The sequence below is a fragment of the Mirounga leonina genome, unplaced genomic scaffold, assembly GCF_011800145.1.
Source record: "Mirounga leonina isolate KUSES-001 unplaced genomic scaffold, KU_Mleo_1.0 Mir_197, whole genome shotgun sequence".
Taxonomy (NCBI): domain Eukaryota; kingdom Metazoa; phylum Chordata; class Mammalia; order Carnivora; family Phocidae; genus Mirounga; species Mirounga leonina.
In genome coordinates this window covers 12414934-12430427 of record NW_023270494.1, presented here as the reverse complement: position 1 = coordinate 12430427, position 15494 = coordinate 12414934, and the positions used below count along the sequence as shown (strand labels likewise).

Sequence of the window (15494 nt, the reverse complement as noted above, 5' to 3'; positions counted from 1 at the left end):
TCCACCCACTACGTACACAAAACTAAGGATGGAGGATGAGAGGTCTGGAGTAGAGGCCTGACAATCTGGGAATCACCAGGATTCTGTTGGAGGCAGTAATGGACCGTGTTGTGCCATTAAAATAAATGTTATGAAGATGGACATCATTTGCCAAAGATTTCACAACAAACCCATGGAAGTGAAAGTAAATGATTAAAAAATGTAGGTCTCAGAGTTCCTTTCAAATTGTGATATTTTACCTTCTATTTACAGAGGTAAAAGGACACAAGGGAAAAGGTTAATGTTTAAGCACTTTTATATTTGCATCCCTCTTTTTAGCAGAGGAAACCATTTTGGTAGTGTCTGTGTGAGTCACCCACAATGATTTCTCTGGGGCTCTTCTTGTTCTCAATTTTTCTCTGCCATGTTGCTACTGCAGGACGGAGTAAGTACTCTTTCCTTTTGCAAATATAATTAATATATCCAACCCCCTAGTACATGAAAGGATCAATAATGATCATTAAAATTCTTTCTAGTGTGGATGCTGGGGAGTCTGGATTGATACTGATTCTTCAATATTGCCACGCTTAAAGCTCCTCCCGAAGATGTTCAGCCAGTTGAGGCCTTGATGTATTGACCTATAAAATGGGGATAACTATAGTACCCTTCAAAGGAGGGTTAGGAGGAGATTAGATGAGATATTGCATATGTGAAATATTTGGTACAGAACTTGGCATAGTTACTATCGGTAGCATTAAATAGTTTTTTTCATTTTTGTGCTAGCAGAGCTTAAAAATGAAAATATAGATTTCTTTTTTAAATTTTATTTAAAATCAACTAATTAACATATAGTGTATTATTAGCTTCAGAGGTAGAGTTTAGTGATTCATCAGTTGCATATAACACCTGGTGCTCATTACATCAAGTCCCTCCTTAATGCCCATCACTGGGTTGCCCCAGCCCCCCACCTGCCTCCCCTCCAGCAACCCTCAGTTTGTTTCCGATAGTTAAGAGTCTCACTCTCTGATTTCGTCTTATTTTAGAAAAATATAGATTTCTTAACTAACTGCTTTGTGCTCTATTTCAGCCTGTCCCAAACCAGATGATTTACCATTTGCCACCATTGTTCCATTAAAAACGTTCTATGACCCAGGGGAGCAGATCGTGTACGCCTGCCGTCCGGGCTACACGTCCCGGGGTGGGATGAGGCGGTTCACCTGCCCTCTCACAGGAGTTTGGCCCATCAACACCCTGAGGTGTACCCGTAAGTCAGTGCCTTCTCTCACATGCTCTCCCCTCACTGGGATTCGGGACACTTGGGGGATAACCCACTTTGTCATGCTGGGGCACAGAGGGCCAGCGGAGCCACAGAGTGGAGGGCCGTGAAGAAACAAGAGGGCCTGGGGGAGTGTTCATGGGAGGGGAGAGCAGAGGTGATAGGTCCTATTTAGAGAGGAGGAGATGAGCATAGCCCAGAACTAGAAGAGATGTAAAAAAGCGACCTGCTACGATAAAAGAGAGAGAAACACTGCAGAAGTAAAAAAAGATGTACAGATACTCTGAAATTTAGACAGATGCCAAAAGAGACTCTTAAAAAAGTAAAACACAAGGAATCATCAGATCTTTGGACTTGACCTCAAAATGAAAGCAGATTTAATAGAATCATCACATTATAATAATTTATAATAAATATAATTATATGAATTGTATATGATTATATAACCATAATTTATAAAATAAATTATAATAATTTATATATATAAATATAATATAAAAAACTTAAGCAAAGATTTATTGCTATCACCTTATGGTAGATGGTTGCTTTTCTTTATTCCTCAGTACATGGTTCCATGATATCATGCCAGCATTACTTTTTACAGTCAAATATGGAGCAATCAACCCAATAGAATTTCTGGCAATTTTATGTAGAAGCTAAACAGTAAAAAAAAAGACTATATGGGTCTATCTGAGCCCTGGTTATTTTGGTCATATGAGCATGACCTTTGTGAAAATCATACATTTCATACAAGTGATTTTAGTATGCTTTTTGTTTCAAAAGGACTAAACAAGATTTTTAATGAAAAACAGCTATAACATCATAAGAGAAAAGTTTTCTTTAAATTGGTCATAACTCTGGAATACTAACAATTTCATTTTTTCAAGTTACTTTCCATGTGTATATTTTTGCATCATTGCAGAGAGTAGGTACCATTTTGTATTTTTCTATATTCATCAGCATAGCATACATATTGACTGTGTCTCCATAGTCTTCATAATTCATACTTTGTTGGTTGCATAAGAATGCAACTGTTGATTTACCATAGTTGATCAAAACAATCACCTGATGGTAAACATTTAGGCTGTCCAATTTTTGTTATTAGAGGTAACAGTGCAATGAGCCCCTTTGTGCATATATCATTTGACTAATTTTGAGTTATTTGCTTAGAATAGTTAACAGTAGAGTTATTGGATCAAAGAATAGAAATGAATTTATATGTTTTTACTTCAATGAAAAATTCTTCAAATTGAAATTTACCTTTCTATCTTTAAATTACAGCCAAAATGTGTCCTTTTGCTGGAATCTTAGAAAATGGAGCTGTACGCTACACAACTTTTGAATATCCTAAAACAATCAGTTTTGCTTGTAACACCGGGTAAGGACTTCTAGCTAACAGAGGCAGAATATTTCTGTGCCCTTAAGCTAAACATCAAGACATATTTTACTTTTAGCCTTCAGGCTGGACTTGCTGAATACAAATCATTTGTAGTCCTGCTTTTAATCTATACCACAGTGGTGTTGGGGTAGGGGAAGGGATGGAGGCCATAACAACTAGTAAAATATGAAGTTGCTACTGTATCCAACTTTCCTTCTCCTGGTTAATTACTTAACTGAGGAGGTACATTGGAAAGACTAAAACTGGATGGTAATTCTTTATCATCTCTGGGACAAATCTTGGCATGAAGGATAAAATACTTTAGGAATTGGACTTGAGCTTTGGACATGAACCTAATTTGATTGACTGACCTGGGAGTCTCCAGAAGGGAGTTCTCTGGCGAAGGTTGGGAGTGTGATGGTATAGAACATAGTTCTGTTGATCCTCACACGATGCAGGGCAGCATCCCCAGCAAGAAAGCATGTAGCTCATCTGCCTTATTAGCAAAGACATCACCAGTGACATTGTCAATATAGGTCAGCTGTACCTTAGGGCAAAATTTTACTGAGGATTCTTGTTTGGGATTGGAAATTAAGAAATACTTGAGGAGAAATGGACTCCTTTCATCTGATACACCAACTAACTTGTGGGTCTGATGACAAAGGGCCTTGAAACATTTGGCTTCGAGGAGACAATGTTACATTTTTGATGGAAATATACTGCATTGTTTTTACCCATTTATGTCAGTAGAGTGAATAGTTTCGGGAAATGAATAGTAGCCATGCCTCAGTTTGGTTCACTTTTGTGACCCTGAAGAAGAGATGCTTCTTTGCTCCATGTAAGAAGCAGCTAATTTGGCCTGCTGATTGGAAAAGACAGATTTGGGGGGTTGGTTTCTATGCCTCCAGCTATGGAAACTTCTCATTCTTCTGTGAGTCCCCTGCAGCCCCGGGCTGGGAGATTTGATGAGCCTTAAGTGAATGCGGAGCTCCTCAAGAAAGCAGCATTACAAAATAGGGAAAAAGTCAGTAGCGTGAACCTGAGGCGATGCTCAGTGGAGAAGACATTTGAGATGCCATCAATGGATTATTCTACTGCTTGATGGGTTACATTTTCCTTTTGCAGGTTTTATCTGAATGGAAGTAGTTCTGCTCAATGTACCGAGGAAGGAAAATGGAGTGTTGACCTTCCTGTCTGTACTCGTGAGTCTGTGGGTCCCCAGTTCTGGGGAGAGCGATTAGTTGGTTTGCCTGGGACTTTGCTGGTCTTAACCCTGTACATTCCATGCCCTGGAAATCCCTCAGTCCTGACTCTTTGGGATGGTTGCTCACCCTCATGGGGAGTGTTCATCCTGATATCATCTTACCTTGGAGGATCAACAACCCTTTTGGAAGGACAGAAGGAAAGCATTCAACTCATGAACACATTTGTATCCTCTACTTGGTGGAACCAGTGATATCTGGGCTTAGTCATTCCATCATTCTCTCAGTTTTTGACAGGCTACGTGTGGCATTGGTCAATCAGGGACCGCCATCACTGGACTAGAAAAACTGGTAACTGAGATCAAACATCTTCCTCCTACTCTGGGACCTCATTCATTCATTTATACATTTATACATACATTCATACATTTATACATTCGTTTATACATTTATGCATATTGAGAACCTAATGTGTGTCATATCCTGTTCTCAGCACTGAGGCTATATGGCTGAAAGAGACTTCTGCCTGCCCTCAGCAAGTGTGTCTAGTAATGAGGGACATAGGAAAGTAACCTTCACAGTGACCTTAGACTCCATCAAAGGGCCTTGCCTCATAGGAGTGGAGTGGGATTGTTCCCCAAAACACTGCTGGCTTATTCCAGGGACCCTGAGCCATGCAGTCAGGGGCAGCTCTGGGCATTGCTGATATAGGGAGGGATGTTCTGATTGTGATTCACGGGAGTCCAATCTTCGACCAGGAGGCCCATGCATTACAATCATGGCTATGGTTTTTTAACATTTCAGTGAGGTCTGTCCTAGCAAGAGTCAGCGAAAAAGTCAAGCAATTTCATATCAGTGATGGTTTAAGAAAAGCTGAACTACCAAAACAAAGGTTTTTAAGGCTAAATTAGAGTTCTTTACTCAGCAGTAAAAATCACCACTGTTCCTATAGTTTCCCTTGGAAGCAGATTTATATCAACTATGTAGTCACTTTTGCTTCTTGGTTACAAAGAGAAGATCCGCTTTCACTTCAGTCTAATCTAAATCAATGCTTCTCATACTTTAATGTACTGTGAATCACCTGGGCATCTCGTTAAGATGCAGATTCTGACCACGGCTCTGAGGTGGGGTCTGAGTTGCCGCATTTCTAGTAAGCTTCCAGGCAAGGCCCCTGCTGGGGTCTCACAGATCCCACTTGGAGTAGCAAGGATCTAAATAATTCAGATGAAATCACATTCACTCACTTCCTTTACATTAGTATAACTCTCCCTGGACTTATTGAAACCCCGTATTAGTCCGCTCAGGATGACAACCCAGACTGTCTACACATAAAGTTACTTGTGTAAGCTCCATGCATTCAGAGTGCAGAAGCAGGAGATATTCAATGGGAACAAACCAACGTAAGCCAGCAGTGGAATGTAGATGTCGCAAAAGACTTTGTACCAAGTGCTATTATGAGCAATTATTGTAGGATGGTCCTCCGCCAACTCTGACTTCCAGAAACATCTAGCATTTGGATCACAGACTGATGGAGACCTATGCATTGTGTCATTGTATCAGGCAAATTTATGGTGACAAGATTTAGACTTACTTCATTTTTCAATCTTTTCACTGGTTCAGACATCTGGTTTTCAGATCATATTTTCTTCTGTGACTTCTTTAAGGGACTGTTTTTACCCTGGTATTTGATCCAATTTTGGATTTTCTCAAGTTAATCTTTGTTTTTTTGTTTTGTCCTTTCTGGAAAGATCATTTTTAAAAGACTCAACTATTTCATAAAAGTGATCATTCTTTCTTTTTCCAGCTGTAACCTGCCCTCTACCATCCATTCCTAAGTTTGCAACCCTTAGTGATTACAAGCCATTGGCTAAAAACCACTCCATCTATGGAAACAAGGCTGCCTTCAAATGTTTGCCACACTATGCCATGTTTGGAAATGATACAATTACCTGCACAGCACATGGAAATTGGACTACATTACCAGAATGCAGAGGTAGGTGCAAGGACAAGACAAAGCTATTATGACAGTGTAGAATCCCATTTTTATTTTTTATTTTTTTTATTCTTATGTTAATCCCCATACATTACATCATTAGTTCTAGATGAAGTGTTCCATGATTCATTGTTTGTGCATAACACCCAGTGCTCCATGCAGAATGTGCCCTCCTCAATACCCACCACCAGGCTAACCCATCCTCCCACTTCCCTCCCCTCTAGAACCCTCAGTTTGTTTTTCAAAGTCCATCATCTCTCATGGTTCGCCCACCCCTCCGATTTCCCCCACTTCATAGAATCCCATTTTTTTTTAAAGATTTTATTTTATTTATTTGAGAGAGAGAGAATGAGAGACAGAGAGCATGAGAGTCAGAGGGAGAAGCAGACTCCCTGCCGAGCAGGGAGCCCGATGCGGGACTCGATCCCGGGACTCCGGGATCATGACCTGAGCCTAAGGCAGTCGCTTAACCAACTGAGCCACCCAGGCGCCCCATAGAATCCCATTTTTAAGAACTATGGAAAATTCCACTGTCATCGAGTGTTTCCAATGGCCTTGTTCAACAAATGTTTATTGGCATCTACCATGTGCCAGGCAGTGTGCTAGGTATTGGGGATACCAGAAGAACGAGACCTGGCTTCTGACCTCAGGAGAATTATATATAATGCGATGAACTGTTTGGAGCTGCCTGGGAGAGCTTCCCAGAAGAGGAGAGGTGGAGAATGAGGGGAAGGCATGGAAAGTCAGGGAAGCATGGGAGAACAGGGTGTGTGCATGGACAGTCGAATATGGTGGTGAGGTTGGTTGAGAGAAGCCAGGATTAAATTGGGACATCCTAGGAGATGAGGGTGAAAAACTGGGCTGTAGTCAGATTGTCCCAAGCTTCTATAGTCCACCTAAATTTAAGAATCACAAGAATATTTGATTTTAAAAATTATGAAAATTCTTCCTCTTCTATTTATTTTTATTTTTTAGAGAGAGCATGTGTGTGCTCGTGGGGTGGGGAGGGGCAGAGAGAGAGGGAGAAGGAGAGGGAGAAAATCTTAAGCAGGCTCCATGCCCAGCACAGAGCCTGAAGTGAGGCTCAACCCCACGCCCCTGAGATCATGACCTAAGCCGAAATCAGGAGTGGGACAGTTGACCAACTGAGCCACCTAGGTGCCCCCTTCCTCTTTTAATTTGATCTATCATTGTTATCTTTGAATTTGTCAACTGCAAAACAAGTAGACAAATTATAGACTTTATCATGCACACAAGGAGTTATACTAAGGACTGCTACTTTCTCCTGTAGTAGATATTGCAGATAACTCTTGAATGATTCAAAGAATAAATGCTTTTTAGCCTGGGGAAACTACCAATAATAATACCTAGCACCTTCTGCGGGACTTAAACTCTGGGCCAGGTACTGGTCTCCTGCTGTATATGTGTCATCTCATCTCATTTAATTCTCTCAAGTCCTAAGCAGTAGGTTCTTTTTTTTTTTCAACCTTTCACCTACACGTATGAACCGTCAACATGTTGTGACTTTCTCTGTCTCTCTCTCTCTTTCCATAGACAGATGCTTTTTCTTCCTGAACCATCTGAAAATAAGTTGTACACATCATGACACTTACCCATAAATACTTCAGCATGAATGTCATAAGAACAAGAACATTGTCCCTGTAGACAAGACATTTAATGTGTTTTGAATTATTAACAATAATGATTTAAACTATTATAATAATATAAACAATTAACAACATTTATTTCATGTGGAAATTTCCCCTCAATTGATGCGAAAGTGTTCTTTATACATGTGTTTTGTTTTACATGGGATCTTGTCAAGAATCACACATTTGGTTTAGTCGTCATGGCTCCTTAGTCTCCTTTGATTAAGAATGATCCCCTGTGGGATGCCTAGGAGGCTCAGTTGGTGAAGTGGCTGCCTTCAGCTTGAGGTCACGATCCCAGGGTCCTAGGATCGAGCCCCGCATCGGGCTCCCTGCTCAGCAGGGGGCCTGCTTCTCCTTCTGTTGCTGCCCCTTCCTCCTCTCCCTGCTCGTGCTCGTTCTGTCTCTCTCTCTCTCAAATAAATAAATACAATATTTTTTTAAAAAGGATGATCCCCTGCCTTTTTAGTTGTCTTACCTTGACATTTTTATTTTTATTTATTTCTATTTTTTTTTTAGAGAGAGAGCATGTGTGAGGGGTAGGGGGGAGGGGCAGAGGAGAGGGAGAGAGAGAGAGAATGCCAAGCAGACTCCATGTCCAGCATGGAGCCCGACTTGGGGCTCAATCTCTCCACCCTGAGATCACAACCTGAGCCGAAATCAAGAGTTGGATTCTTAGTGGTACCTGGGTGGCTCAGTCAGTTAAGCATCTGTCTTTGGCCCAGGTCATGATCCCAGGGTCCTGGGGTCGAGCCCCACATCAGGTGCCCTGCTCAGCGGGGAGCCTGCTTCTCCCTCTCCCTCTGCCTGCTGCTTCCCCTGCTTGTGCTCTCTCTCTGTCAAACAAATAAATAAAATCTTAAAAAAAAAAAAAGATTCAGGCACTTAACTGACTGAGCCACTCAGGTGCCCCTCCTTGACATTTTTAAAGAATACAGGCTAGTTGTCTTGTAGAATAGTCCATCATCTGAATCTAGGTGATGATTTACTTGTGATTAGATTCAAGCTAAATAATTTTGATAAGAATCCATTCCATCACATCAGGAGGTATCACTGGTCATGCTTCATTTGAGCCCTTGGTCAGGTGGGTTGTGTCAGATCTTCTTTCCCTTTTTGGAAAGCAAATGGTGGGTGATACTTGGAGATGGTGTGACTATCTACTCTCTAGCAGGCATTTTGGCATCCTCTGATGATCCCCAACTTAGTCAATTATGACTCAGGCAAACTGGCGACTTTCTATCTTTTCTATATTGATTAGCTTGCATTCTTCTATAGAAAAAAGCTTTTCTTTTCTTCCGCGGACTATTTTGAAAGTATTATTATAGACTCATAGATTCAGGTGCCAGGAAGCAGCACCATGTTTCTCCTTCATATTTCATTCTGGCTTCTCATATAGAATGAAGACATTCATAAGAATTAAATTTGACATCTGAAATCCAATAATGGTGTGCTAGTGTGCATGGAGGGCGTCTTTGTGTTTTAATTTCATGGTTTGTTGATTAAAAGAGACAGGCTTTTTTTCTTCTTCTTCTTTCAAACCCATTTTAGACAGCATGGAGATGAAATTTGGAATAAATAATACGCTGTGATTATATGAGAGCCCAAAGAACTTGGTAACTCATTGATTTACTTTCAGAGTGTTGTTTCTTTTTTAATATCTAGGGTCCTGTGGGCATAAGAAAAGGGGGACAGAATTAAGCACCTAAGTCCCTAGAAATTGTAGTCCAGCTACAGGAACACCCAGTGACTCAATGGAGTAATGGAGACTGGAATGTAAATATTTCATATCTATGGGACAGCACTACTATTTATACTAATATGTCTTATTGAATACACTTTTTAGAAGTAAAATGCCCATTCCCATCAAGACCAGACAATGGGTTTGTGAACTATCCTGCAGAACAAATACTTTATTACAAGGATAAAGCCACATATGGTTGCCATGATACATTTGTCTTGGATGGCCCACAAGAAGTAGAATGTAACAAATTTGGAAACTGGTCTGCACAACCAAGTTGTAAAGGTATGAAATATGGGTAAGGTTTTAATACGTCATGAACTTATCCAGTGGATTACCCTTACTTGCCATTTTCTTGTTCCAATCATTTTCCACTTGTTGCTCAGACTTGCTTCACAGTTATTTGTATGTGAAAGACTTTAGGACTCACATATGCATGGGGGGACTTCGTGCTTAGCAGTGTGTTTGAGATGAAACTGTAGGAAATAAACAGATCCTTTGTAAGCATTGATGATATGGTGGAAAATTGTGTGGGTTTCCTCTACTTGTTTTCCCATGAGCATCCTTTTCTGCTTTGTTCTAGTCTAGATTCTTCTCCTTTTTGCAGAAACCAATCACACATTCAAGCTAGTTCAAGGAAATGGGGGTTTATCATAAACAGGCAACAGGCATTTGTATGGACATTGAAGATGAGGAAATGAAATACAGCTGGTCCTGAGGATTCGAACCGAAAGCCAGGCCCTATTACTACTCTTTCCATATCTCAATGGCCTCATTGTCTCTCTCATTCATGTTTCCCTGCTCACTCACCTCGAGCCTGGCTTGACTCTACACCAGGACCTCTCAGCCCAAGGACTCATCACTAACTGGTATCTTTTCCTGAGAACACTGGTTCCTTTTGAGTTAGGGTGTTTATCCTTGATCCAGGGTCATGCTTATGCAAAGAACAATAACCTAGCACTATATTTCTGCTCAAGTTGCTACAGGGCTGGGCAGTTTAAGCAGAAAAGGAAATTAGGCACAGCAGGCAAAATGATGTATAATTAGTGTCTTAGTTGGGGTCCCCTAGACCGCAGAGCCTGAGACAGGGATTCAGGTGCAGATGATTTATTCAGTGAGTGTCTCAGGAGAAAGTGAGGCAGGTAGGATCGAGTAGGGCACTGGTTCTCAAACTTCACTGTGCCCCAGAATCACCTGGAGGGCTTATTTAAACACAGAGTTTCTGATTCAGTAGATCTGGGATAGGACCTGAGAATTTGCATTTCTATCAATTCCCAAGTGATGCTGCTGCTGCTGATCCAGGAACTAAGTTTTGAACAAATAGGTGGTCTCAACTAGAGTCTAGTTTCAATTTCATCCCCTTGGGAGCTCTGGACCATGAATTCTACCCTAGAGTTGATCCCACCAAAAGGCATGGGACCTGCTTTTTGTGTCCCCTTGTTGGTCAGTCATTGGCTATGGGCTGCTCCCTTCCCTGATCCTGGTGTGGGGGCTGATTTGCTCCCAGAAGGGACGGCTCCCTTATGGCTGAGGGCAATTTTTCAGAGAAAGGAACATTTGTGAGCTGTCATCAGCCAGTGTTCACAGTGGCTGGTGGATGGACACACTAGCTCAATAAATGGGATCTAAGTGGGGCAGTGGAGGTTTATATGAAATGGCAGTATCTCGTAGTTCTTTTTCACTGAAGCCTGAAATCTGATGCTTCTGCTTTGACCTTCTTAAGTGGCTACTACAAGGGGGGAAAAGGGCATCTTGGAGGCCGTGACTAAGGGTTCTATTGATAAAGAACTTCCATTAGCAATGACACCGATGTTACTCACTATGAACATTCTTGGAATCTTCTTGTCTTGAGCAATGTGTTTCAGGTGTACTCATCTACTGATCCAAATGCTACATCATCCTTAAAGAAGACTAACTGGACTCCTAAGTCTTGACTACAAATATTGTCTCTTTCAGCTTCTTGTAAATTATCTGTTAAAAAAGCGACTGTGCTATACCAAGGAGAGAGAGTAAAGCTTCAAGAAAAATTCAAGGATGGAATGCCGCATGGTGAAAAAGTTTCTTTCTTCTGCAAGAATAAGGAAAAGAAGTGTAGCTATACAGAGGATGCTCAGTGCATCGATGGCACCATTGAAATCCCCAAGTGCTTCAAGGGTGAGTCTGACACTGGTACTTTTAAATTTTTTTTTTTTAAGATTTTATTTATTTATTTGAGAGAGAGAATGAGATAGAGAGAGAGAGCATGAGAGGGGGGAGGGTCAGAGAGAGAAGCAGACTCCCTGCTGAGCAGGGAGCCCGACGTGGGACTCGATCCCGGGACTCCAGGATCATGACCTGAGCCGAAGGCAGTCGCCTAACCGACTGAGCCACCCAGGCGCCCCTGACACTGGTACTTTTAGCTAAGATTTCCACTTGCCCCTCACCACAAGAAGTACTTTATTTATTTATTTATTTATTTATTTATTTATTTATTTATTTATTTATTTATTTATTTTTGCATAAAATCAGTTATATTTATTTAGAATTGCATAAGAAATACATATAATAAAATAAAACTCAATAGAGACATCTGATTACAAAATGGAAGAAAAAGATGTTTTCTAGTAAACAGAATTCTGTGCTTTAGTACTTGAATTTGAACTGTACATTTTTGACGTTTACTCAGTGAATGACTTTCTACAAATGACTTAAGTTTTCAAGTCTTTGTATCTTTGTCAGTAAAACAGGAATTATAACATATATCTCATCATTATAAGAAGCCATAAAAAAAAATTAAAAAAAAAAAAAAGGGGCGCCTGGGTGGCTCAGTTGGTTAAGCGACTGCCTTCGGCTCAGGTCATGATCCTGGAGTCCCGCATCGGGCTCCCTGCTCAGCAGGGAGTCTGCTTCTCCCTCTGGCCTTCCTCCCTCTCATGCTCTCTGTCTCTCATTCTCTCTCTCTCAAATAAATAAATAAAATTAAAAAAAAAATTATAAAAAAAAAAAAAGAAAAAAAGAAGCCATGTCAGTTTGGCCACTGGATTTTCTCTAAGGATTTTATTTATTTATTTGAGATGGAGAGAAAGAGTGAGAAAGCATGAATGGGAGGGAAGGGCAGAAGGAGAGGGAGAAGCAGGCTCCCTGCTGACTGAGCCACCCAGGTGCCCCTGGCCACTGGATTTTTAAAAAGAGAGGGGGAGCAGGAGAAAAGAGCGAGATGAAGCAATAAACTGATTCATTTTCTCCACTTGCATTAACATTTTCCTTTCCAATTTTTTCCCCTAAAACTCAGGGTTGCAGTTTTATTCAATGAATATTGAGATGAATTATGCCATGTTGTATAATTCCAGAGTAAGCTCAAATAAGAATAATAATGTTGCATGGAATATTGAATAATAGTAATATTTACTGCCTCTCAGTCCCAAATTATAGAGAACTCACCCCAATTACAAAGTAACTCATGGTAATGGTGATTGGTTTATAGATCTTCTAACATTTTTTCCCTTTCTTCAGCAACTCCTAGAGTTTGAAAAGTCCCCATTAGAGCAAAGTATTCATTAGAGCAAAATATTTTAAGGAAGATGAGATTATGTTTGTGTGAGATAGAGAACTGTATAATGATCAGCATTTAGAACTGCTAACTTTTAAAATTTTCGGGTTTAAGGTTTAAATATCTTTGTACTATGAAGGAAGAATGAGCCAGAGGCTGAAGCTACTATTGGCTCTTAGTTTAGAAGGGTTCCAAGAGGGGCGCCTGGGTGGCTCAGTTGGTTAAGTGTCTGTCTTCGGCTCAGGTCACGATCCCAGGGTCTTGGGATCCGGCCCCATGTCGGTCTCCTTGCTCAGCGGGGAACCTGCTTCTCCCTCTGCCTGCTGCTCCCCCCGTTTGTGCTCTCTCTCTGATAAATAAATAAGTAAAATCTTACCAAAAAAGTGTTCCAAGAATGTGGACAGCCCTATCCTGGGCAGGCAGGTTAGAGAAGAGAGGGGTTTGAGAAGTGACCAGCTAGAGACAGAGAATGGAATGATAACTAGTGAATCACACCTACTTCACAGGTTTGCTGATCAGAAATATGATCCATGCCACCGAGGAGGTGTTCAAACAATGATAGTTATTATAATCACTAATGGTTAGAAATGCACTGGATAAATTGTTATTGTTCAAAATATAGCAGACCCCTGGGCAGATGTTAAATACTGAAATTGACAGAGGGCATGTAGCCTCCTACAAATCAGTACACAAAATATTAGAAGAGGATAATTTAAAAAAACCAAACAGTTTTGTTGATGAATTTCTTCAGGCTATTGTTCCTTATAGTCTTCAGACAGATGCAGCACTGCTACTGCATCTGAGAATAAATAAAAGGCTGATACAGGTTTTTTTTTTTCTTTTAATCTTGACTATCAGAATTATACAGAACCTTTTCTTTTCTCTCTTGGAAATGAGTGCCTTATCATTTCCCTGATGTTTTCTCCTATCACTTAAACCTCACAGTCAATGGTTTTATTCATATAATTAAATTTTCCCACATGTTGGTAAAATGTATTTGATTTGGCTTAGCTACTTAGCAAATTTAAGAAATGATCATTTCTCTTAGAGTCTTATCTTTTTCTTCCCAAACAGAACACAACACTCTGGCTTTCTGGAAAACCGATGCATCAGATGTAAAGCCATGCTAAACTGGTTTTCAGATTCAAAATTAAATGCCACACTTGAATCAGTGTTTGTCCAAGGAACATAACAGAAGTGGAAAAATAAAGTGACTGAATTTTTTCCCTCTGTTGTTGCGGCGTGGTAGCTTACTTTTAGTTATGTTAGCTGGTTAAGAAACCCAAATACGTGGAACATGGTCATTTCATGGCTGTGGAATGGAAAGGGTACACAGTTATCCAGGTAACTCAGTTCGCCTCTCCCTTGTTCTACTCTCAAATGCTTTTGCCTCAACCGACTGCAGTATTTTTCATAGAATGGTCCAGAGAACCATACATGAGCCCTCAGCTCTGCCTGGCTTACCATATTTCTCTGATTTATACACTCCTCTCCTCTCCAAGGTGGCTACTTCTCTTCTCAACCGTCCTCAAGCCACCTTCTCTCCCCTCACGCTCACCTGATCATCCTGCTCCTATTGCACCAAGAAAAGAGAAAAGACCTTTTAAAGACCTTCCCATGGGGTGCCTGGATGGCTCAGTTGGTTAAGCGGACGACCCTTGATTTTGGCACAGGTTGTGATCTCAGGGTCTGGGGATCGAGCCCCAGTGGGGAGTGCGCTGGAGATTCTCTCTCTCCCTCTCCCTCTGCTCCTCCCTCCCACTCGTGCATTCTCTCTCTAAATAAATCTTAAAAAAAAAACCAAATAAAATAAAAAATCTTCCCATGACCAAATCTGTCAACTTAGCAGTACCTGTTCCATATTCTCTGCCCTCTGTCTTGTTGCAGTGGATAAACCCAGTTTCCATCTAAGGGCAAACCTTATGTACTGGATCCCATCTTCTCTCTGCTACTTAAGGATTTTGCTCCTGCCATGAATGATCTTCCATTTTTATTTCTTTTTCTTCTTATTGGACCATTTCTATCAGTGTAGAAATATACGGTAATATTACCCTTTACAAAAACCCTTCCTGTTGCCTGACATCTTTTTCCAGCTACTGTCCCATCTTTTTTTCCTGTTTTTATTTTTATTTTATTTTGTTTTAATTTTTAATTATTTTTTATTTTTTTATGTTCCCTGTTTTTATAAAAGTACTGGAAAAGCTGTTTCTGTTTGCCAGCTCTACAAATAGTACCCATCACTACTCTTGAAATCTGTCTCCCCAAAATTCCCTCACCGATGATATTTCATTAGGATTTGATCTGCTTGCCCAGGGTGGGGGCCAGATCTCTGTTCCCAAATGTTTCTCTGTTCCTCCTTTCCTTCCCTCTCAGGTGGTCATTCAAAAGCTCCACATTCCCATTACTTAGCCTTAAAAAACAATTTTACTTTTTCTTCCTCAATCCTTCCTTTCTGTATTCTCTCTCCCTCCCCCTCTCTCTGGGTATTGGGGCTTGGGTTTGAGACCATTTGATACCTCCCCTTTGTAAACCAAAAAGCCCTATTTGGGGATTTTGCTGAGCAAAAGAACCATCCGCTCTGGACTTCCTCTCTCAGCACAAAGCTTTAGATCCACTGTTTTCTTTAACTTGCTACATATTATTTTTTAAATGGACCTCCTGGGGCACCTGGGTGGCTCAGTTGGTTAAGTGTCTGACTCTTGATTGCAGTTCAGGTCATAATCTCAGGGTCGTGAGATTGAGCCCTGCTC

General features: G+C 40.7%; 1 protein-coding gene across 1 annotated transcript; it reads left to right on the top strand.

The window, feature by feature from the left end:
- The first annotated feature begins 259 nt into the window (after positions 1–259).
- Positions 260–13978, top strand: APOH (apolipoprotein H). Its single transcript, XM_035026401.1, has 8 exons — positions 260–424; positions 1067–1243; positions 2537–2633; positions 3759–3835; positions 5640–5828; positions 9321–9500; positions 11172–11369; positions 13819–13978. The coding sequence occupies exons 1-8, from the start codon at positions 361–363 to the stop codon at positions 13872–13874; spliced, it is 1038 nt and encodes a 345-aa protein (XP_034882292.1). The 5' UTR covers positions 260–360; the 3' UTR covers positions 13875–13978.
- Positions 13979–15494: the final 1516 nt, after the last annotated feature.

Excerpts from the sequence above, each read along its gene's own strand:
- APOH (XM_035026401.1), top strand. The coding sequence starts at position 361 with ATGATTTCTCTGGGGCTCTTCTTGTTCTCAATTTTTCTCTGCCATGTT. Across the intron at positions 2,634-3,758 it reads AGTTTTGCTTGTAACACCGG|GTTTTATCTGAATGGAAGTA; the intron begins GTAAGGACTTCT and ends TTCCTTTTGCAG. Across the intron at positions 11,370-13,818 it reads AATCCCCAAGTGCTTCAAGG|AACACAACACTCTGGCTTTC; the intron begins GTGAGTCTGACA and ends CTTCCCAAACAG.